The sequence below is a fragment of the Arvicanthis niloticus genome, chromosome 6 (assembly GCF_011762505.2).
Source record: "Arvicanthis niloticus isolate mArvNil1 chromosome 6, mArvNil1.pat.X, whole genome shotgun sequence".
In the NCBI taxonomy this organism is placed as follows: Eukaryota; Metazoa; Chordata; class Mammalia; order Rodentia; family Muridae; genus Arvicanthis; species Arvicanthis niloticus.
The window spans coordinates 2877892-2901564 of record NC_047663.1 but is presented as its reverse complement, the minus strand read 5'-3'; the positions used below and the strand labels follow the sequence as shown (position 1 = coordinate 2901564).

Here is a 23673-nt window from a genome sequence, read left to right as displayed (position 1 = left end):
CAACCCCAGCTCCGCCAGGAGACGCTTACCCTGGAAGGAGTGGAGCATGCTGAGAGCAGCAGCGGAGGCAGGGACCCACAGAGTCTACTCAGGCGATGGATTTCTTGGGCATGACACCAAAAGCATGGTCAATGTGAGAAAATACAGAAAGGACATCGTCAAAATACTGTGTTGCCGAATGTCTCGGGACAAGAGCAAGAGCGAGGACGACCCACAGGACCACGGGACATGCTCACGGTTGTGAATGGCTTTCTAGCATGTAACACAAACTTGGTATCAGCAAAAGACCGAATTCAAAACTGGACCAATGCTGGCTAGAGAAAGACCACTCACTGCTCTTCCAGAGGATCTGAATTTAGTTCCCGGCACCACATCAGGAAGTTCACATTCAGCTCCAGGAAAACCTATGCTCTCCTTACTGGACGCCTCTCTCTGTCTGTCGCTGTGTGTCTGTGTCTCTCTCGCTCTCTCTCTCTCTCTCTCTGTCTGTGTGTGTGTGTGTATTACACAAATAATAAAAATAACTTTTTAAAAAGACAAGTGGCTTGAATACTTTTTTTTCTTTTGTGGATGAGTCAGAGCCTCTTCTGCCCCTGACACATGATGACAAGCTGATTTATCCCAGGACCCATATGGTGCAGAAGTTTTAAGGGAGATAACCTCCACCTCCACATACTCCCTGTGGCATGCACTGTCAATATACACACAAAAATAAATGTAATAAAAAACATTTTTTATTTTTTTTATTTTTCAAAGGTAGGAACTGGGGATAGTGGGTAGGAGAGCTTGCTATGTAAGCATAAGGACCCAAGTTCAAATCCCCAGAATCCACATGAAATCTGGGTATGGGGTACCTGTAACCCCAGGCTTAGTATCCCCTCAAAAGCTAAATATAGAACTGTCACATGATCCAGTAATCCTACCTCTGAAAATGTAATCAAGACAATCAGAAGCAGAGAGTCAAAGGATACTTGCTTGGCAATAATCTATTTTTTAAGATTTCTTGGGCAAGCCTTTAATCCCAGCACTTGGGAGGCAGAGGCAGGTGGATTTCTGAGTTCGAGGCCAGCCTGGTCTACAGAGTGAGTTCCAGGACAGCCAGGGCTACACAGAGAAACTCTGTCTCGAAAAAGCAAAAAAGAAAGAAAGAAAGAAAGAAAGAGAGAGAGAGAGAGAAAGAGAGAAAGAAAGAAAGAAAGAGAAAGAAAGATAGATAGACAGATAGATTTCTTGGGCTAGAGAGATGGCTTAGATGTTAAAAGCATGGCTGCTGTTCCAAAGGACCTGGGTTCAATACCCAGCACCTACATGGTGGTTCATAACCATCTGTAACTCCAGTCCCAGGAGCTATAACGCCCCCTTCTGGTCTCCACAGGCACCAGGCACGCACATGGCACACAGACACACAGAGATAAAATATACACACATAAAATACAGTAATAAAGCTGGGTGGTGGTGGTGCACACCGTTAATCCCAACACTTGGGAGGCAGAGGCAAGCAGATCTCTGAGTTCAAGGTCAGCCTAGTCTACAGAGTGAATTCCAGGATAGCCACAGGCACACAGAGAAACCCTGTCTTGAAAAACAAAAAAACAAACAAACAAAAAAATCAAAACAAAATAAAAAAAAAAAACAAAAAAGAAATAAAATAAAAATTTAAAAATATTTGCCATGTGTATGTGAGTGAGTGCTCATGAGTTTCCGTTCCATGAACATGCAGTAGACAGCAGAGACTAGATGATAACAGATGTCCTGGAACTGGAATTACAGACAGCTGTGAGCTGCCATGCCGGTGCTAGGGATTTGAACCCAGGTCCTCTGTAAGAGCAGCCAGCGTTCTAACCACTGAGCCATCTCTCCAGCCCCCTCACCTGTACTTATCTACATCATTCTCAGTAGCCAAAGAATCCATCAATAGATGGGGAACAGGGAATGGCAAAGTCAAAAACACAGTTTGGCCTCACAGTGGAAGGTGACCCTGCTCTGCGCTGGAACACCAAGAAACCCTGAAGCCATTCATTAGTGAGGAAGTCAGTCCTCAGAGGACAAGTACCGGTACCTTTACTTTTGTGAGCTGTCTACAGCAGACAGACTCTAGGAGACAGAGGTAGGTTTGGACCATGGGGCTGAAGACGTAGCTCAGTGGTAGAGCGTTTGGCTAGAATGGTGGCAGCCCTGAGTTCCCTCCCCAGCATCACACACACACACACACACACACACACACACACACACACACACACCAGCACTTATGAGAGACGGGGCTGAGGTTGAATAACACGGAGCCTTTTGCTTAATGGGTACGAAGCCTCTGCTTGTAACCGTGCAGACACTCTGACTAGAGTAACAGCAAAGACTACCCAGCATCGTGGTGTAGCACTGTGTGCGTGCCGAAAACAGCAAACGTTGTTATCTATTTACCACAACCAGATATGAGAGAGAGAGAGAGAGAGAGAGAGAGAGAGAGAGAGAAAGAGAGAGAGAGCGCTGGTGTGATACCCACCTCAACACCACACTCACCCAAAAAGGGGAGGGGGCTGGGGCTGGCCAGACAGCTTATCAGGCAAAGGCACTGGCAGCCTGAAGTTGGTCTCCAGGACGCAGGTGATTGAAGGAGAGAGCTGATGTCCACACACTCGGTGGCATCTAGTGTGGTATGTAAAAGGAGGGGCTAGGGATATGGCTCGGAGTAAGTGTGCTTGCCAAGTAAACCAAGGACCCATCAAATCCCCAGAACCCTCATGAAAGCTGGCTATGGCCTTATGTCCCTGTGACCCCAGAATAAGGGAGTGGTGACAGGCTGATCTTAGTAGTTTGGTAAATAACTGCTTTGGTGAAAGTGCCTGTCTGAAGGGGATGAGTCAGAGAGTAGATTGCTGTGGAGGAAGAAGACAGTAGGTTCCTCTGGTCTCTGAATCTTGCCACACTCACACACAAATGTGTAAACGCATGTGCATACACACACACACACACACACACACACACACACACGGCACCCTTATGTGTGCCCTCTATGTAAAGTCCCCTAGGAAGGGGCTTGATGCTGGAGACTGCCTGGATAGACACTCATCCCTTCTGTCCCCTGCCCTGCCCTGGGCAGCACCGCTAGGCACAGCCTCAGCTCCGCCCACCAGTACTGTTCTCCGCTGGTTCTGTGCTGAGATCGGGCTCCCTTCTGAAGCCAATTTTCTGCACAGTGAAAATGTTTTCTTTGTGCCCACTTGAGCAGATGGCCCCCCACCTTGGCCTGAATTGAGAAGCACAGAAATCAAACAGGGGACAGACGGCCTCCCTGGCACTGTCTTACGGGCACAGAGTGTACACACACTTTGTCCCTCCTCCTGCCTCTGCCAGTGGCTTTCACTTGCTCCATGCTGGATCTGGCCCGGGTACTAAGCTGAGCCTCCAAGCCTGGCTACTTTTCTGCCTGGGAGCCCCACTCGGACCCTTAGCTTGGGTGTCTACTTATAGCAGGTGCACAGGCGATTTTTTTTCTAGAAGAAATGAATGGATTTGCTGCCCAGCCTCTGCACCTTCCCAGGGGGGTTGAGCAGCACCCTGGGCCCATCTTGCACTTCTGTCTGTGTGGAAGCTGAGAAGCTTCTAGGCTTACCACTGGCCTTCATAAAAAGTAACTAGTGTGGTCTGAAAGGAAGAGTCTGGACAGAGGGTTAGGGAGGGGCCTCAAGACTCCCAGGAAAGGTACAACACTGGGAGAGTCTGGCTACTGGGGTGAGTTCCTGCTAAGCTTCCTCTGTAAATGGCCTGGGAATGCTTATAGGACCATGAAAGGACAGCCTGGTTCCTGCTTGAGCACAGCCTAGAAATAGCTGGAGACTCCACAGGGTTCCTTGCAAGGGACCTCAGGCATTTTGCCACACTCCCAGACTCTAGGCTTCTGACACAAGGCCACAGACCTCCATAAATCTGTGTATTTCTGTCACATAGGACAATGCCCCCTATCCCTGTAAAGGGCGTGACTACAGGCTGCAGAGCCTCAGGACAGATCTCCATATTAATGAGATACCTAAAGGCCAGAGAAGCGTAGCCAATTAAACCTTGCTTCCCAGACCCTCCTCCTTGTAAAAAGTATTTAACTTCAGGCCCACCCTGAAAACTGGGGTATTATTTCATCCATTTTCTGCCATGACAATAAATATCTTAAGACCATAGCTTATCTCTCTTCTTTGGGACCCGCCATGGGGAGCTGTGGAGAAGGTTTTCAACTACGGAGCCACTGTCTAATCTCCTGCTGACGACCTCTCTACCTTCTCAGTCATGAAGGCCCAGCAACCCAAGCAAGCAAGCCGAGCCAGCCATGACCTAGCCAAATGAGTCACCTTGACCAAGACTCTCATCCCCGCAGGACACAGCCAGAGCTCATCCCTTCTCCTCTCTTCTTTGGCTGTGAGCCACCAGCCTGTATGTCCCCACTTCAGTTTCCGTGGCTTTCCAGCGGAGCCTGAGAGCCCAAAGGCCTGAGAACCAACCAGTTCCTGGACACCTTTTGGCCTGGGGACCCCCAACCCAAGAGCTCTGGCTCCACCAGGGACCTCAGACTGTGCTCTTCCAACCTGAGCAGAGTCCCATGGCTTCACATAGCCCGACATCCACCCAGTGCCAGCATGAAGTGAACACCGTCAAATTCCCGTGCCTCTGTCCCAACAAGAGGCCCTAGCTGCATGGTAAGACAGATGTGGGAACCACATATCAACAGACCCACACGCACACTACAGCCCAACAGAGGCTGAGCCTTGAGTTCCAAGGAGAGCCAAGAGACCATGGACACCATCCAGCCCTGTCCCATCATTATAAGTCAGGGACAGAATGAAGGAGCTCACTGTTCACTTCCCAGAGTGACAGGGTCAGTCTCAAAAGGTGCAAAGATCCCTCCCTCTTGGGTTTCCAGATCCTTAGAATCCTGCTGCTGGGCATGGTGACACAACCCTTTATTCCCAGCATTTGGGAAGCAGAGGCAGGGGCATCTTTGTGAGTTATAGGCGAGTCTGGTCTACAAGTCATGTCCCAAGCCAGCCAGAGCTACACAGTGAGCCCTTCTCAAAAAGAATCAAATGAAATCCAGCTTAGCTGGTGTCTCATGCCTGTAATCCAAGTACTTGATAAGCTGAGGCAGGAGGATCACCCCATGGTGACTTCTAAGCCAGCCTGGGTTCTAGACTAAGACTCTATCTTGAAACAGTTCCCTGGTAGAAACATTTCTTGGATCTTCTATCAGAGACAACATGTGTGCTGGTGTCTAGCCTGCTGCCCGCTGCTGTGAAAAACAAACAAACAAACAAACAAACAAAACAAAACAAAAACACCACGATGATAAAAAAAAAAAAAGACCAAGACAGGAAGGGGTTAACTTGGCTCACCAGTTACTGTCTGCCAGGGGAAGCCAGAGGCAGGGATTGAAAAGCAGAAGTCATGAAAGGACCCTACTTTCTGGCTTGCTACCCAGGCTTGCTCAGCTGTGGGGAGCCCACAGAAGACAGCTATCATCCTTGCAGCCATCTTGAGCCATATACCCTGACAAGAGACTTGATTACAATAGCCTGCAACAGCTGAGCACACTCTGATAACATCTTGCTTTAGATACCCAGGATTTTCCCTTGGGTGTGTGAGACTTAAAGGTGTGTGACTTAAGGGCGTGACTTAGAGGCGTGGCTTAGAAGTGAGACATATAAAAAGCAAGAGGCAGACAGAAGAAATTATTATTAGGTATTAGGCACTTGGAACTTGGAGAAAGAACTTGGAACTGGGAAAGAGACTAGCAACTGGAACTAGGAATTAGGACCTGAGACTAGGGACTAGGAACTGGGGACTAGGAACTCAAGACTTGGAACTTGGACTAGGAAGAGAGACTGAAGAATAAACGGGATTGAATCACACTCTGTCTAGTCTCTATTCCTCACATCCGTCCTCACTCTCTCTCTTGCTGAACCCCGACCTGCAGACCTGAGAAGCTTGGGGCAGTGCGGGCTCTAACAATTTAGCCCCCAAGGCTTTTGGCAGTGCGGGTTCCAACACTGATAGAGCGGTCCACAACATTTTGGCCCCCAAACGTGGGGCAGCTCGGGCCACAACATTCAGCCGTGTACAACCCAGAACCACTGCCCCAGAGGTGGCACTAGGCACAGCAGGCTAGCTCAATCAATCTGCCGCATCAATCAGCCATTCAGCAATCAAGAAAATGATGGAGGCATTTGACTCTAGCTTGTGTCAAACTGAAAAAACAAAACAAACCATCAGAAGCGGTGAATTTGGATGGAGTTGGTGGCATTTCCAGGGGCCAGGCTGGATGGCTCTGAAAAGGAGGTCAACCTGCTCCTGTTGACAGTGTTTGCAGTAGCCAGGGCTGCAAAGACCACCAGAGTATGGGATGCAGTATGGGGACAGTCCAGCATGCAGAGCCAAGGAGTGCACATGCTCTTCCGGGTGATGCAGGCTGGGACTGCCCACTCAGATGCCTTGTGGGAAGAGACATGCCAGCAAGCAATCCAGGGCTCCTGCAACCAGGCTGCTATGGCATGAGGTTGAGTGTCAGGCCCCACACATGCCATCTTATCTGTGATCACTGCAGGATTTCATGGGCAGTGGGGCTGTGTGCAGCAAGAGCCAGAGACTCCTGCTAGCCTTGCAAGATGTGGCAGGCTGCTTCACTCCTCCCCACCTCTCCAGGTCTTGGTCTAGCCTCCTCTGCTACCCATGGAAATGATCTTCTAGTCACCCCTCTCCACCTCTCCAGGTCTTGGTCTAACCTCTTTTGTTGCCCAAGGGGATGATTCAGGTAGGAGATTAAGAAATGAGACCTAAAGACTGAGGTCCTACATTATATGCAAGGAGGTGACTCCCAAGAGCTGGCCAGGAGTGGAGAGCTGAGGGACATGTCTGACACAGACTCCCTTAGGTTGAGGGAGTGTAAGGCGGCAGTCAGGCTATCCTACAGTCGAGCCTCTGGAAGACTGGAACCTAAGCCTCACCTCCATTGACAGGATGAACCACAAACTAGGTAGGATAACCTTACAAAGGCAAGAAGCTAGCCAGGCCTGGGAGTGTATGCTTTAAATCCCAGTACTCAGAAGCAGAAGCAGGCAGTTCTGTGAATACTAGGCCAGTCTGGGCTAGAGAGAGAAAGTTCTAAACCAGCCAGAGAACACAGTAAGACCCTGTCTCAAACTCAAAAACAAAACCAACAAGAAAATAGAAACAAAAGCAAAAAATAATTATTCTCATTACAATTAGGGATGCTGACTTTGTGGGTCATGCCTGGGGGACCTCACGGTAGCTGTCCAAGAGGAAGGAATCACTTCACCAAATAGGACCCAAACAGTGACTGGGACAGCACATTCCCTTCCAGGGCACTGCCCCAATCACCTAAGGGCCTCTCCTCGGCTCCACCTCCTCATGTTCCCATCTCTCCACAATACAACACTGAAGGCCAAAGCTCCCAGCTCACACTACACCCAAGTGTGAGCATCCCCTGGCTGGCACCAACTCCCTTAGCTTCTGGGGTTTTCCAGAATCCTGAGAGGGACTAGCTTATGGGGTAAGGGAGAACAGCATCCAGACCTCCAAAGCTGACAGCCCCAATGACAGGAATCCCGGCAGGGCCATAGGTGTGGCAGAAAAGGGAAAGAAAGGGAAAAACCCACCTATGTGTACCTGCTGTGTCAGCCCCTGGCACACACCTCCTCACCCGAGTCCATAGCCCTGTGGGATGAGTCAGGAGAAAGCACTGAGCTTGGAATCGGTAATCCTGGTTCTACTAAAAGCCATACAACTTTGAACACTCTGCATAGCCTCTCCAGACCTTACTTACAGCCAGGGATATTGTGGGTAGGGTTAATCGTCCACCTGGCAAAATCTCGAATCACCTAAGATGGGAGTCTCATCAAGGGATCATGAGGGTGAGGTTGGCTTATGGACATGCCTGTGAGGGATCTGGGTAAACTGAAGTAGGAAACTCCATCCTGTGGAATATTATACAGGCTAGAACCTAGTCTGAGATCAAAGAGGGACTAGGCACAAGCATTCATTTCTTCCTGCTTCTTTAAGATTTATCTTAATTTTATGTGCATAGATGTGTTGTGTGTACAGTGTTGTCTGGTGCCAGAAGAAGATAAAGATCTCTTGTAACTGGAGGTATAGGTGGTTGTGAGCCACCATGTGGATGCTGGGAATTGAACCAGGGTCCGCTACAAGAGCAGCCACAGCTCTTAACCACTGGGCCAGCTCTCACTTCTTGACTATGGATTCAACATGACCAGCTGTCTGGAGCTCCTGCTCCTATGTTTACCTGCAGTGAACCCCACCCCTGTGTGTACCTGCAGTGAGCCCCTGTGTGCACCTGCAGTGAACCCCACCCCTGTGTGTACCTGCAGTGAGCCCCTGTGTGCACCTGCAGTGAACCCCACCCCTGTGTGCATCTGCAGTGAGCCCCTGTGTGCACCTGCAGTGAACTCCACCCCTGTGTGTACCTGCAGTGAGCCCCTGTGTGCACCTGCAGTGAACCCCACCCATGTGTACCTGCAGTGAGCCCCTGTGTGCACCTGCAGTGAGCCCCTGTGTGCATCTGCAGTGAACCCCACCCCTGTGTGCATCTGCAGTGAGCCCCTGTGTGCACCTGCAGTGAACCCCACCCATGTGTACCTGCAGTGAGCCCCTGTGTGCACCTGCAGTGAGCCCCTGTGTGCATCTGCAGTGAGCCCCTGTGTGCATCTGCAGTGAGCCCCTGTGTGCACCTGCAGTGAGGTGCTGCATCTTAGGACTGTGGGCTAAAATACTCCCCAGTCTTTTCATCAGAGTATTTTATCATGGCAACAGAAAAGAAGCCAAGATACTAGGAGTTAGATTAGATGCTCCTTAGGGCTCTCTAGCCTTCACCTCCCAAAGGAGTTAGAAGAAAAGCCAGAGGTTCCAGAAAGTTTGGCAGCCTGCCTTGTGTGGAGCCATTTTATGAGGCTGCCTGGATGAGGACAGAGTGGTGAAAACTGGGTGACGCCGGTGCCTCGGGGTGATTGGACAGACAGGTGGAAACTCAGCTCAGTGTAAGAAAACAAGAAAAAACAGGAAGTGGCCCATGTTTTTGGAAACCATGGTTGTCTGAAACTATCCTCCGAGCCAAACGTGTGTCTCATGAGCTGTGCCCACATGCAAAAGACCACCTCAGCTGGACTTGGAGACTATTACATCCCCTTATAGAGGGGCTCGGAGGGGGGTAGGTCACAAGACCTTCACCTCCGTATCTCTGCCACCTGTTGTACACAACTCTGCTCTAATTACAGGTGGCCTTGGGAAGGCTACAGTATTGTGATAGTTTGTATGTACTTGGCCCAAGGAATGGCACTATTTGGAGGCATGGCCTTGTTGGAGTGGGCGTGGCCGTGTTGGAGGAGGTGTGGCCTTGTTGGAGTAGGTGTGTCACTGTGTGCGTGGTCTTTGAGACCTTCAACCTAACTGCTTGGAAGCTAGTGTTCTCCTAGCAGCCTTCAGATGAAGATGTAGAACTCTCAGCTCCTCCTGCACCATGCCTGCCTGAATGCTACCATGTTCCTGCCTTGATGACTGGACTGAGCCTCTCAACCTGTAAGCCAGCCCCAATTAAATTTCCTTATAAGAGTTGCCTAGGTCATGGTGTCTGTTTACAGCAGTAAAACCCTAACTAAGACAAGTGTATAGGCCAGGAAAGACCGGAGGAGGGTTCCATTCATGTGGCTATGGGAAATTTCATCCTTGCTGGGTAGATTTTTCCAGTGTGACCTTTGGGACAAGCACCCACACTCCAGTAACCTCTCACCTATGTTCTGTAAGGAAGCCCCAAAACTTATTGGCTCCCCAGAGTGAACTTCAGTGGAATCCTGTCTCACAGTGTTGTTAAGACTTAGGAGGGGGAGGAGGAGATGGGAATTACATCTTCCGGGAAGGAAGTCTAGATACACAATCTGTCACCAGTGGGTCATAAGTCCTCCATCTCCAAAAGTGTCTAAGACAAAATAGCTTTATGTATTCTGGAGACTCCTGGGACTGACTCCCTCTGCTCTGGAACCCTGACTGCCTGTACCCAGACATGTACACAGGCCTGTGTGGCTACAGGGATCACTGCTCCTCTGAGCTGTTTTTTCTTTTCTGGTCTGGATGTCAGTGGCCAACATGCCAGGATCAGGTTTGACAACTATACAAAATTCTTTCTAGGTTGTAGGTTTCTTGCTGTTTTTCAGGATAAGGTCTCACTATGTAGCTCTGGCTGGCCTAAAACTTCTTATGTAGACCAGGCTGGCCTTGAACTCACAGATATTTGGCTGCCTCTGCCTCCCAAAGTCTGGGACAACATGCCTGTATTTTGGTTTTTGTTTTGTTTTTCTGAGACAGGGTCTTTCTGGTACTGGTAGCCCAGGCTGGCCTGGTTTGTAGACCAGGCTGGCCTCAAACTCAGATCTGCCTGCCTCTGCCTGGGATTAAGGCTGTGAATAAAGCAATGAGGTTAAAGGGCAGCGTCATCATCACTTGTTTGCAGTTTTGAATGAGTGTTCACAACACCAGCATTAGGTGGGAAGCAGAGGCAGAAGGATCTCTGTGAGTTCGAGGCCAGTCTGGTCTACAGACCAAGTTCTAGGACAGGCAGGGCTACACAGAGAAACCCTGTCTCAGAAAACAAAACCAAAAAAGGCATTAGTGATAGAAGTGTATTGTGTGGCCCAGAGCTGCCTGAGGGTGCCAGGAGGATGATGGGCCTGCTATGCTATGAGGCCAGACTCTCTCCCTCCAAGTCTTCCACTCCGTGGTCTGCAATAAACCATAGCTTCTGTGTCCTGGCCAGGGAACCAAAAGCACTGGCAGGGAACCCTGGAAACGCCAGCAAGTAGCCAGAGTAGCCAGTCCCTTCCGCAAACACAATGTGTACCTGTGCATGCATAGGGAGGGGGCAACTAAGCAAACGGAGGCTAAGCAAGAGGCTTTTGGCTTCTACGGCCCTGGCCTCAGTTTCTCAAGCACTCTAGGATCTATAATACCAGGACACTTGGACCCTGGCCATTTCCTTCAAAGCTCTACACCCACCCAGGGGCAAGCCTGGTCAGGAATGTCCAGTCTTCCCTGCACCGAGGACTCCCGGTTATCGGTTTCTTTTATTTTGTGTATCTGAGGAGAAAAGTGCTCCCAGGAACTTGAAAGGAAGGGCACGTGGACTTCACCCATTAGTGGGATTTGGCAAAAGAGATCAGATGTATTTTTCATGGGAATCAAGCCCAGGCCCCTGAGTTCCTACACACACCCAGCAGGGATGGGTGACCACGGATGTTGAACTTCAGGCCCAGCATGGCCATGTGGGGAATTTGGAAATCTCTTTGGCTCTTTGCCTCTCTATCAGCTGCCCCTGAGAGATGCAGAGCCCTCATCCCACAGTCCAGGGGGTTATGGGTCTGTAGAGGGGCACAGAGCAATGCGAACACAAGGCCAAAGTCCATCCCTCCCTTGTAGATGAGGTCACAGGTCCTAGCTGACAATATTGGCAAGTTTTAGAAGGAACAGTCCATGGATGGCTAGGGCAATGGCTCAGTAGGTAAAGGGCCCACTGGACAAGCAGGGAGGCCTGAGTTCAGATTCCAGACCCCACATGGAAAACCATTGGCTGTAGCCCCAGAGCTGGGACAGGGTCAGAGTGGGAAGATCCACGGGACTCATTGACCATCCAGGCTAGATGAATTGACTGTCTTCAGTTTCAGTGGGAGAACTTGTTTTTAAAAATAAGGCTGGGGGTGGGGGTGGGGGTGGGGGTGGGGTCTGGAGAGATGACTCAGCAGTTCAGAACACTGACTGCTCTTGCAGATGGCCTGGCTTGGCTCCCAGCACTCACGATGGCTCACAACTTACCTGTAACTCCAGTTACGGGGGATCAGAAGCACTCCCTTAGCCTCTGCTGACACAAGGCACACAAACAGCATACATACATACATACATACATACATACATGCATGCATACATGCAGGCAAAACACCCATAATAAAGAAAAATGTTTTTGTTTTGTTTTTGTTTTTTTCGAGACAGGGTTTCTCTGTGTAGTCCTGGCTGTCCTGGAACTCACTCTGTAGACCAGGCTGGCCTCAAACTCAGAAATCCGCCTGCCTCTGCCTCCCAAGTGCTGGGATTAAAGGTGTGCGCCACCACTGCCCAGCATAAAGAAAAATCTTAAGAAAGAAAAATGTAGAGAGAAACTGAAGGAGACACCAGTGTTGAACTCTGGCCTTCACATGCACACACATTTGCCTGAATATGTTCTTGTAAACACACACACACACACACACACACACACACACACGAGAAAGAATCCAATGAGACTACAGTCTTTCTTCACTCTTTACTGTGTAAAAATAAACTTAACAATTCATGTCATCTCAGCAAGAAAATGGGAAAAAAAAGCAAGGATACCAGTATAAATAGTGCACTTCCAGAATGGCTGATGGGTGTGAGTTTACCCCTCTGATACTCAAAAGGCTGCAGATTGTATGAAAAATGTACAGCTTTGGTTAGCAAATAATGAAAAAGTAAGATACATCGATTCTCTCATATTTTACAGTATATACATTGTAACAATATCAACTCTAGGAGGGTTGCTTTTTTTATTTTTATTTTTTGGCAAATAAGACAAAATTGGGACTCTAAGTATTGGGCTTTTGTTTCTCCTCAATGACTTGTTCCCTTGTGAACAAATTGCACGTAAGTCCACTGCGAACAGAAGCAATACATTTCCCATTGTTAGCTGAGTAAGTTTACACGTTGTGTTTTGGATGAAATCATGACCGCTTCGAGCCACGCTCGGGTTACTGAGGATGCTGTACCCGTGTTAGCCAGAGTGACCCTAGTTCCTTCTATCAAGCTCAGAACTGGTATCCAAATTCTCATCTCCTTCCATGTAACCAGCTCCAACAGGAAGAACCCACATCAGGGGCCTTTCTTTTTAACCTCCTGGTCCCCAACACACCTTCAAGATCTGGTGGCCCCTCATCAGAGCTCATTGGAATGACTGTGAACCTCAGGCCAGCCTGCCCTTCCCCCTCACTGCCCACAAGACAACCCCTTGGTCTCAGGTCCCAGGGCTGGTGACAAAGTGATCTTTGCAGTCTTAGAAAATAAGTCGGGAGTCTACAAAAGGAAAAGAAAGCATACAAAAATGTACCTCTTTCTTCCAAAATACTTGCTTTCAGTCCTGTTTTGGCGGAGCCTGAAAGTATCTTCAAGGGAGATATAGGTTGAGATAATTTATAGGTTTGTCCTATTCTTTCATAAAAATACTCTTGTTTGGTAATAAACTTTTTCTTCTACAGTAAGAGAAATAATACTGTGTTATCAAAAGCAAGAAGGCTTACGATTCAAGTGAGCTCTCAGTCCCTAGGGTCTGGGAGCCTCCGTGGCAGCTCTACCACCCTAATGCCCAGGGTGCTGTCGGACACCATCGGCAGAAGCAAACACTGTCTCGACAGTGCGTTTTATCTCTTATTTTATAAAATGGCTTACCTGAGAGAGGCATGTATTATTCAGTGCAAGAGGGAACATCAATCAGATTACGAAGTCGATGAGAAGTATGCGGATTAGATTTGCGGCTGTCGTTACCTTTCTCAGGGCCAGCAAAGTGCCAAGTGTGAACACAGTGACGGAGAGGAGGGCTTGGCACAGACTCCAGTTAGGGGCAGGGCAAGAGCTAGATGTCAGCGTCTGTCCCTGGCACCGTGGGTGCCGCAGGGGAGAGGAGAAGGGAGAGGAGCTGAGAGATGAAGGGACAGAGGCAGAAGCATTGGGATGTGCTCTGCCCTCTAAGCCAGGGCAGAGGATGGCTTGTGGTCCTGAACGGACAGCTCCCACACCACCGTCTGGGTGCAAGTGGTCTGGGGTCCGCATTGGCAGGGGCTGGGGCTGGTGGCAGGGGTTGGCAGAAGTACACCGGGCACAGCCGGCTCTGGGCCTCGCCTGGTGGTGGCTCCCAGAAGGCTAAAGTAAGGGTGGGGCTCGATCTGGTCTGGAAAGTCAATTTGAAGCTCAAGTTCTCTCTCCCAACTATGGGTACCATTCAGGCTTGTTCTCAACCTAGATGTTAGAGATGCTTCTTGCTATGTCTGGGGAGGGTGGAGGGGAGAGGGATGCTGCTCTCTCTCTCTCTCTCGACCTCCCCCCAACCAACACCCCTGGCTTGCTTACCCAGCCATTTTTCAGTAGCTACATGGGTGATCACAGAACACTGGGTGGCATTCAGCACACAAACACAGAACCAGAGAAGTCCATGCAGGCAAGGGAACACGCATCTGACCAAGGGAGCAAGGAACACACCACCCTGAGGAACATGCAAACACAGAAGATCCCCGCAGATCCAAGGATGCCACAACCCGACGGGCGCTGAGGAAGCACAATTACCTAAGGAAAAGCCACTGCTGGACAACGAGTGGCGCACAGCCTGATCCGCACCCTCTCAGAGAGGGGTGCGCCACAGAGCGGTGACCGGGGAACCGTGCAGACACCCACAAGAACAGTGACACAGACAGCACACAGATAGACACGGATGCACTAGATTCAGACACAACATGAACCTGTGTGGAAGGAGACAGGTGCCCCTGGAAGGAACAGCAGGTGGAAAACCTGCTCCTGTTGAGGAAGTGTCTGCAGCTGCAGACGAGCCAGGCAGTGCGTAGGTTTCTAGAAAGACTTGCCAGCCTTCTGCTAGTCAGGCTACTGGAGACGTAGTCCAGGTGTCGTTGGGCGTGTGCCCACAAGACGGGGGAACAAAGCAGGGGTCTGCCCCACCTGGACACAGCCTCCTCAGCATTCAACAGACAGATGTGCACACACACACACACACACACACACACACACACACACACACACACATTTTGTCCCCCTCCTCAGAAGGCCCAGAAGGGGGATACTCATGCTACTTTCAATAAGGAAAAGCCACGGGCTCAGTGTCACAGGCCGGTGGCAGGTTGGGGCTACGGAGCTTGTGCCCCCATGAAATGCAAGAGTGGATGGCAGGCCCCACTCTGGCCAGCAGGCTCCACATGAGAGGTTTCTGAGCCCCTGGCCCCTGAGGGGTCTGAGCTAGCTCACCTGGGCCTGGGTGTGCTGCGGGAGGGAATATGGCTGTGAACAATGCCGTGGGAAACCATTCCCACGGACTGTGGGTCAGGTCTCAGTACTCAGAGAGCTGAGACCAAGCACGTGAGATTCCCACTTGAAGCCTCTGGTCTCTTGTTGCCAGAGGGAGGAGAAAGGGTGGGTGCCTAGGCCCTGTTTCCTGGGACTCTGAAAGGGCACTTTCCTCTCAGAACCACTGGGCTGAAGTAGCTTTGGAAGCTGAAAGGGAATAGGTCCCTTGATGGATACAAGGAAGCAGGGAGGCCAAGGGGGAGGAGCAGTCCTGGGGTAGAGCTGCTGAGGGGCCCACTCTGCCCTCAGATGCAGACAGCACACAGCCTGATGGGGGTGTGGGAAAGGGATGATTGGTAGGTGGTGCCATCCCTGGACAACCAGCCTTTAAATCTCAGAGAATCCACTTATCTCAAATAAAGATTCCTGTGGAAAGGTCTCCTAGCCTTAACAAATCGTTGTTGACTTATGTCAACAGAGACCTATGCCACTCCCAAAGAGGTCTGCAAACAAGACAAACTGGTGTGGCAGGAAGCTGCAGCAGTCCCGAGGCACACAGGCAGCTGACCCATCAGGAAACTTACAAAAATCACAAAGAAAGAAGGGAATGGACTAGCTCATTTTAGAAGAAAGCCTCCCCTACACACATGCACACACAAACTCTCTTCCTCTCTCACATAATTCTGCATTGTCAAAGCTGATGCCGCCTGCTTTAGCTAGGCATGCCCAGGAAATACTAGGGCACCTAGAGAGAAAGGGGTATCCTTAAGGGCCAAAGAAGAGCCGGGACTGCTTCATGTGCACAAGGAGGACAAACCAGGTTGTGTGCGTGTGCAGGGGCCATGGCCTTGAGTCATTCCTGGGGGGAGGGGAGAAGAGAGACGATGGGTCACCGCACAAGCAGGGTGGGCAGGCGCTGGGGCCAGGGGCTCAGCCCTAGCCTGAAGCCTTCAGTTGATCTGACGACAAGCCTCGAATGTCCACTTGGTGGCTCCACCAAAGATCTCGATCTGGGACTCGGCCCAGGCGATGACATTGCCAGAGAGGGCCTTACTGCTGCAGGTGGCCAGGTTGTACACCTCCCCAGGGGTCAGCTTGCGGTCCCAGATGTTGAAATGGGCTAGCTCACCCACAAACGCTTGGGTGGCATCAAACCCTCCACCTAGAGTGTCCTTTGGGGAAGAGTGGGGGATGAGAGAGAGAAGGGGTTGGCTGGGTGACAGAGTCCTAGCTGAGCCACCTGCTGCTGAAGGGGGAGCCTGGCTATCCCTGCCTCCCTCGCATCAGGGTCTCCTCTCTCCCCTCACCCTGTTTACTTGGTACTGTTCTCTTTCCTGTACCTGTCTCCCCCTGAGAGGAGGCCAGGGAAGGAATTGGTGCTAGCCCACACTGGATACATATCATCCATGTGGGGGTCTTGAGAGACCACCCTTCGCACCCAGTCCCTGGGGCAATGATGAGTAGAGGGTCGGCGAGAGCCATCAGCCAAGGCAGCAGTGTGTCCGAAGCCTCTCAAACACCCTATCTGCCGGAAGATGGCTCAACAGGAATGGAAGATGACTTCCTGTCCCCTCATCTCCCTCCCAGCCCGTGCCCAGCGGGAGATGAACCATTTCACAGGAACTAAATTATTCATTGCTAAAAGTGGAACTGGGCTTCCCATGCCAAAGAGAGGCCTGCTGCAGTTTCCCTAGAGTGCTGGGTCCTGGGCCCACTCCCATGGAGCTTACTGAACTTGTTCCCAGAACACACCCATGGACACACACACACATATCCCTCCCTCACCCTTTGCCCAGACCAGTACCTGCTCCTGGCCCAGCACCAGCACACCCTGTGGTTTGATGGGGTGATAGGGTGCCAGGTTCTCTCCATTGCCGCCCTGGGTACCATCCTGATAGGCCTCCCAGACCCCGTCCCGGGTGGTCCAGGTGACGCAGATATGGTGCCACTTGCCATCATTGATTACAAAGGGCAGCTTGGCCACCTAGGAAGGAGGAGGACACACATTGTGGACACCGTGGCCTGGTGCTACCCATTGCTGAAGAAACTCTTAAGTCCGGCCGCCATGCCCCTCACTCTGTTTCACAACTCCTGAACTCTCGAAGCACCACCCCTTCAGATGTCCTTAGCAGCTTCCAGCCCACCCACGCATGTACCGTGGAATCCCACCTGAAAACAGCAGCTTTGCCAAGGAGCCCTCGAGACCCATCTGGACACACCACCTCCCTCTCCCCGAAACAGGAGCCTCTGACAGAGCTTGTGTCCCTGGTGGTGAAGTTTGCTGCAGCCTCAGGCCTCCCCACTGAGTCTCTCATCTTTCCAGCTTTCCATCCCCAAGGCTGGGTCCTCTGGTCTACACCGCCTGCAGCCAACCCCTGCAGAGAACCTCAGTGGAGCCATGAAAATACCTCAGACTGACCTGAAAGCAGGATCTCATACCCTCATCCACCCTAGGCAGGGGACACACAACAAGTCGAAACCCACAGGGCCAAGCAAAGCACAAGGCATTCTAGCATGCAGCGTTAAAAACAGGAGCTCAAAACAAGAGTCTCCAGTTGTTTGTAGTCAGGACTGAGCCGTTTGTTTACTACTGGAGAGCACAGAGGAGGGGGCTGAGAGCTGGCAGCTAACTCCACTCACCCAGAAAGCAGCATAGGGCTAAACTCCACTGCGAGATAACTATCCTCTCCCGGGTGGGAGGGAGCTGACCTCTTCCAGGGAGGGGCAAACTGAGACAGATCTGAATAACTGGGGACTCTCTAGAAGCCTTTCATGTTTTAGGATATCTACAGTCACCAAAATGGAGAGCCCAAGCCAGTTAACTAGCCAGTGGAGGAGCCGAGATGGACTAGAACATTCTCTGGACGGTCCTCTGTCCTCCCTCTCTCCCTTCCTCCCTCCCTTCCTCCCCCCTCCAGCTAAGGCCTCTTTCTGGAATGTTCCAGCTCTCCCTGTTCTTTTATGAGGGCAGGTGAAGACGTTCCTCCCCATTTCCGATCTGATCCAGCTTCCACCTCCCCCAGTCTCGCTGGGCAGACATTTTTCTCAGAACCATAGCCCCACACCCCAGGATTCTAGAAGACCTGCAGTCCCACAGGCTCTGGCAGGGGTATGGGCTAGCAGCTCTGAGGACACCCCAGGGTTCTGGGTGAGCCTTGCCCTGTGGTAGCATTACCTTATCGTTAATGAGTATCTCCATGGGGTTGTTCCCCCACTCAATGAGGACCAGCTCGTTGGCCTGCCCAGGAACAGCATATGAGAAGGGTGTGCCCACTCCAGGCGCCGCGCTAGACTTGAGCCACATACACACAGTGAAGGCGTACATCTCTGGCAGGCTCTTCTTCACCTTGGCGTACATGTAGTTGGTTCGCAGTGGGAATGTCAGCTGAAACTTGTCTCCGGGGCGATTGTCTTTCTGACCTAGGGAGGACAAGTGAGCCCTGCCATCTTGCACCTTGACCAAGTGCTTAGGGTATGAGTCGTGTCTGGTCCCCATCAAGTCTCGTGATGCAGACGGGGCACAGGGCCAGCTGGCAAAAAAAAGCTGACCCAAGGTCTCTGCACTCTGGGCCTTGCCAGCTCTTGTTGCCACATGGTGCCATCCCCGAGGAGGCCAAGGTAGGAGAAGAGCATAGGACAGGCTGTGAGCCTGCTGCTGGGCTGCAAAGTAGGCATGGGAGAATGGGGCCTGCTTCAGTGCACACTGGCCAAGTGACTGAGAAGGTGTGGCTGCAGAAGGAACCAGGCTAGCTCCCCTCTGAGCGGCCCCCTTGGGGGCCGACCTGATTTAGATGGTGCTCAGAACCTCTTGACTGTACTGGGCTTTTCTCTCCGTCTCCACCAGAGACAAGCACCCCCTTTTGCCTGTCCCCTCCACAGAAGCCAGGATACACTGCAGTCCATCGTTTAGACCTGCACACAGCAGCAAGGACCCTTCAGCAGGAGGTGCAGGTCTCCACCAGCTCTCCTAGGATTGCTGCCTGGAACATACTGAGAGGCAGGGCACTGGAGAGATCATCCATCCTTGAACCAGGGCCCCCAAGGTGATGCTTAGAGGTGATGCCACACAGCCTCTGATGAGCTTCCTGGAAATTTAGGCTCCAGGCCTAGTCAACCCATGATTGCTAACCAGCATCCTCTGGGAAATTCTAACCCTCACTTCCACCTCTATACTTCCTGTGGCTAGGCTGGTCCTGGGCCCACCCGCTGTGACTGATTCTCAGGAAAACCGGTCCCATTGAGCAGTGCACAATTACCCTTTTAGAGCCAAGGAATACATACACCTGCCTTGCCAGCTCATGGCTGTACCCCTGTCCCAGGAAGAACCTGGTCCCCGAATTCAGAGTGACTTCTAGAAAGCAACAGGACAGGACAGAAACAAAGCCACCCTCAAGCCAACTGTGCTACTGAGTAGAGCTGATCCCTAGTGCAGACCCCTCCTGATTCAGGCATGGTCGTTGGGGGGGGGGGGGGGCGGTGTCAGTGCCAGCATCTCTCTGGAGTGTTTGCTTTCCTAAATCCCCTACCCCTCCCTCCTTAGCTTCCTTTCCCTTGATGGTTTTCAGTTACATAACACGCCTTAAGATGGCACTGTTTAAATCCATCCTGCACATTTTGCAGTCCGAGCGGGGGTCACGTGGCCCTGCTCTGAGCCGGGCTACCCCCTCCTCCTCTTACAACCTTGTTTGATTTCTGTGACTTCAGGGCATAGCTCATCAGCACACCCAGCCAGGTGCCGAGGACCAGCCTGAGTTCATGACCAGGGCAAACGCGGAGGCGTCACTGGAAAAAGGAAAATCGATTGAGGGGGTTCAAGGTAGAGAGGGGGACCCCGTAATCCTGAAAGAACACCAGGACTGCTGGGCAACTGGCAGAAAAGATACCTAATGGCCTCAGAAGGCTGACGTACGGGTCTTTGTTGGTGACAGATTCCAGCCAAAGCAAGGCTTTCATTGCTAAAGAAGGCTTGGGCCAGAAACAGCTACTGTGCAAAGTTGCTGGAGATTAAACAAATCAGACTTGAAAAAGAAATCCTGCGAGTGTCCTGACTGTACTGTACAATCCCTTCTTAAGCTCTGCTGCGTCCCCAGAGAGGTATCTACAGCCTAGGAACTGGGCAGGAAGCCCTGACTGGGGAGGGATTACAGAGTGGGTCGGGGACAAGAGGCCAGGCCAGGGAGTAGGACCCAGGCAGGCAGTGTCTCTGGAGATAACCGAAAGCGTGCAGCATGTCCCCCTGAGCCCTTACCTTTCTCCAGCTCGCTGATCCGCTGGTGTAGGGAGGTCAAGGCGCTCTCGATCTTGGCCCTTTCCTCTGTGTCGTTCTTGGGGCCCCCTTTCCCCTCTTCCAGAGTGTTCACCCGAGACAGCACCTGCCGCTCCAGGTCATCGATCTTGCTCTGCAGCAGATCCTTGAGACTGTTGGTTTGGCTGGAAGAATTGAGGCGGCTGTACTGCTGCGGGGGTACAAGGGCAGGGGAAAACCACACCGTTAGGCGTGCAGCCCGGACCGTACGCGAAGGCCCGCGACGCGGTCCCTGGGGCGATTGCGGGGGCGGCCTGGAGGGGAGCTCCAGCGAGTGGCAGCCCTCGGTGCCCCGCAGGGTTCGAGAGGCGCCGGTCTGGCATCAACGCGCCGAAGAGGCAAGGAAAGGGGGGCGGGGGTGCCGGGCCGGGTCGGGATGGGGTGGGCGAGGGTAGAAGGGCGCACAACGCGGAGGGGAAACCGCAGCTCACGCGGACCTCGAGGTTCTCCAGTCGGGTTTTGAGAGATTGCAAAGTTTGCCCGAGTTGGCTGAGCGTCTCCGCGGCCGGCGTCCGGGACAGGTCGCCCATCGTGTTCTTGCCAGAGCCAGGCTGCTTGCGGCCACCGCCCGACCTGGACTCGCCGGGACCCGCGTCCAGGGTGCTCTGGCTCTCGCAGCGGCCAAGCTTGGTGGTCAGCTCCCTGATGGTCTCCTTCTGGCTGAGGATGGTCTCCTTCTGCTGCAGCACGGTCTCGCGGAGCTGCAGCACGTTGCTCCGAAGCTCCTCCGCGCCGCCCGCGGCCACGGACGCGGCACACATGTCGGCGTCCACCGGCACCGAAGTGCAGATGAAGCGGGTCGGCCCGAAATCCTGGGCCCGACTGCCCAGGAGGCAGAGGGCGAGCAGCGCACAGGTGCGTGCGGCGCGGCCGGCCAGCATGGCTGCGGACACTTGGAGCACCGGGCCCGCTCGGCTCCGGTGGGGATCGGGGTGAGACCGGGATCCGGCTGGCTGGGGCAGTCGCTCCGCAGGCGGCCCGCGCTCTGGGCACCGCGCTTCTCCGCTGCACAGTCTTCTCGGCCGCGCTCCTCGGCCCCCACTGCCGCCTGCGCTGCGGAGCCCGCGCCTTTTATGCAGCCGCGGGAGGGGCCTCGGCGCCGCCGACGTCAGCGGGGGAGGAATCCCGCTTTAATTGTGTGCGGACGGGCCCCGCGGCGCCGCGGGGGTCGCACGGGAGCGCGGCTGGAGCTACCTCGGCCCTCCCCATCTCGTTCCTCCCGGATCCGCCACCGCCCCCTCCCACCGCCTCCTCACGCACGCCCCCGCCCGGGCCCGCGCCGCTTCCCCGAAGGCTCCCAGAATACAGGGCCAAGGGGGAGATCAGCCGTGGGCCTGGATTAGATGGTGGGGCACCTGCCCGATGTCCCTAATCTCCAACGGGGCTCGGAAAAGGAGAAAGGCCACGAGACAAGCTCGGTTCGCTTGGTCGCACAGAGCGCCCGCGTGGTCCGGGCTCCGGTGCGCTGGCAGCCCTCTTCTTCCTAAATCGTCAACGTCGGTGTGCCCGGCGCGCAGCTCGCTGAGGTCCTGAAAAGGGGTCGCGAGGCCAAACAATGATTCACAGACGTCCGTGTGGGGCTGAAAGCCACGGAGCACTCTGAGTCTGGAAATCCTCACTCCCAGGTTCCCCGCCCTCCTGTATTCCCCTTCTCCTTACTCCTGAGGATTGTGGACCTCATAACGTCCCCCACCCCCGGAAACGAGAGCCCCCACTATGCACTCGTCAGGGCTAAGGAAGGCCTTCTCGGATCTGCGGATCGAACCCTTCCTGTCATCCAAGCCAGCCTAGTTCCAGGCAGGTGGCGCCCCAGAATCTGGCTGGCCACTCAAAAGGGGCCCCTGGGGGGAGCTTCTTCCCTTAACGCTCTGGGCGTGTCTGTGTGTCCCTTTGTAGGTATATGTGTGAGTGTTGGGCTTACCGGTCCACTTGAGTCCCGCCTAGCCCCTGAACTTTGGGGGAAGGGTCCCAGAGGTGAGTAGCGGCTTCGCCTCTACAGGGATTCGCACCTCTTTTAACCCTTTTCCTAAAGACACCTTACCCAGCCAACCGCACACCCACGCCTCCTTTTTTTTTCTGGATAGCGGCACTGCCTGGCTGGGATTCCAGTCCAGGTTCCAATGCCTCTGGGGACTCTGGACAAGGGTCTGGGTTGCAGCCCCACGTCGGAGTCAGAATTGGACCTGGGAACTCGCCCAAGACCCAATTATATTGAAAAGAAAACGAAGGCGGGGAGAACCCACATCGGGTTTTAAATGATTGGAAGAGCCCAGCTACAGGCTGGCCGCTGTAGCCCTGTAGACCGCCCCCACCCCTTCCAGTTAAGCCTTCGGTTGCCCCACAACACCTTTTACGGGGCGTTGCGATGAGCCAGCCTGGGTCCCGACTGTGAGGCGCCAGTCCGGGACCCACCGGCAGCCCTCGGGCAGAGGATGCCACTCCCCGATGGGCATCACCGGTGGTGAGGGTAGAAGCCAGATTGATAGGGAAGCCACTCTCCAGGTCTTCTCCGACGCCTCCTCCCAGCCCCAAGCCCCAGGGGCGCCCCACTGCCTGTGTTTCTAGTCTCCGTATTTAACCATCCCGAGTCCGTGCTGCGAGCTGCTGTGGCCCCTGCACGCCAGGCGCGTCGCTGGGCCGCCGCTTCCGGGCGCCAGAGGGACCCCGCGGCCAGGACGCGGCTGTCCTGGGCTTTGGTGCAGGAAGGGAGTGCGGGGCCCTCACTCCGGTGGGTCCACCGTCAGGTACAGAGCGCAGGAACGCAGCGGCTCGCATCTGGGCGCCCCCTAGGTCCCCCTGGGGCCCCAGGACTTGCTTCCCGACGCTCTGCGCCGGACGTGCACCGGCAGAACTAGGAATTACCCACTCCAGGGGCGCTGCGCTGCTGGGCGACGTCTGCGCCCAACTCCCAACCTAGTGCGGACGGACGAGGGGACCCCGCGCAGGCCTAGCGCTTCGGCCCCGGCGGCGCCTCCCCCCACGCGTCTAACGCGAAGCAGTTCCCGGCCTGGCCCTGCGGCGAGGCTATCCCCGCTCAGAGTGCGTGGGCGCAGGAGACCAGCCTGGTCCTTCCCCTGCAGGTGTGTAGGGGGAACTGGGCGCTTAGCTCGATTTTTGTAATCTTGAGCCCCAGGAGCGGCCCAAGACTCCGATCTTTATCATCCAGGAGACCGAGGTGGCTTGGTACTGTCACATTTGGGCGCTGAGAGTGCCTCAACCTTTGACGGAGGATGAAG

At 53.3% G+C, this 23673-nt stretch overlaps 1 protein-coding gene across 1 annotated transcript; it reads right to left on the bottom strand.

Moving 5' to 3' along the window:
- Nucleotides 1–12340: 12340 nt before the first annotated feature.
- On the bottom strand, nt 12341–21560 carry Nptx1 (neuronal pentraxin 1). The gene is made up of 5 exons (XM_034506726.2): nt 20875–21560; nt 20381–20588; nt 18308–18552; nt 16937–17116; nt 12341–16304 (listed from the first exon to the last, which is right to left on the bottom strand). The coding sequence occupies exons 1-5, from the start codon at nt 21316–21318 to the stop codon at nt 16083–16085; spliced, it is 1299 nt and encodes a 432-aa protein (XP_034362617.1). The 5' UTR covers nt 21319–21560; the 3' UTR covers nt 12341–16082.
- Nucleotides 21561–23673: the final 2113 nt, after the last annotated feature.

Bases quoted from the DNA above. Each gene is read 5' to 3' on its own strand.
- Nptx1 (XM_034506726.2), bottom strand. From the start codon at position 21,318: ATGCTGGCCGGCCGCGCCGCACGCACCTGTGCGCTGCTCGCCCTCTGC. The intron at 17,117-18,307 runs GTAATGCTACCA...CCTCCTTCCTAG, and splicing joins AGATACTCATTAACGATAAG to GTGGCCAAGCTGCCCTTTGT. The intron at 16,305-16,936 runs GTACTGGTCTGG...TCTTCCCCAAAG, and splicing joins TGGTGCTGGGCCAGGAGCAG to GACACTCTAGGTGGAGGGTT.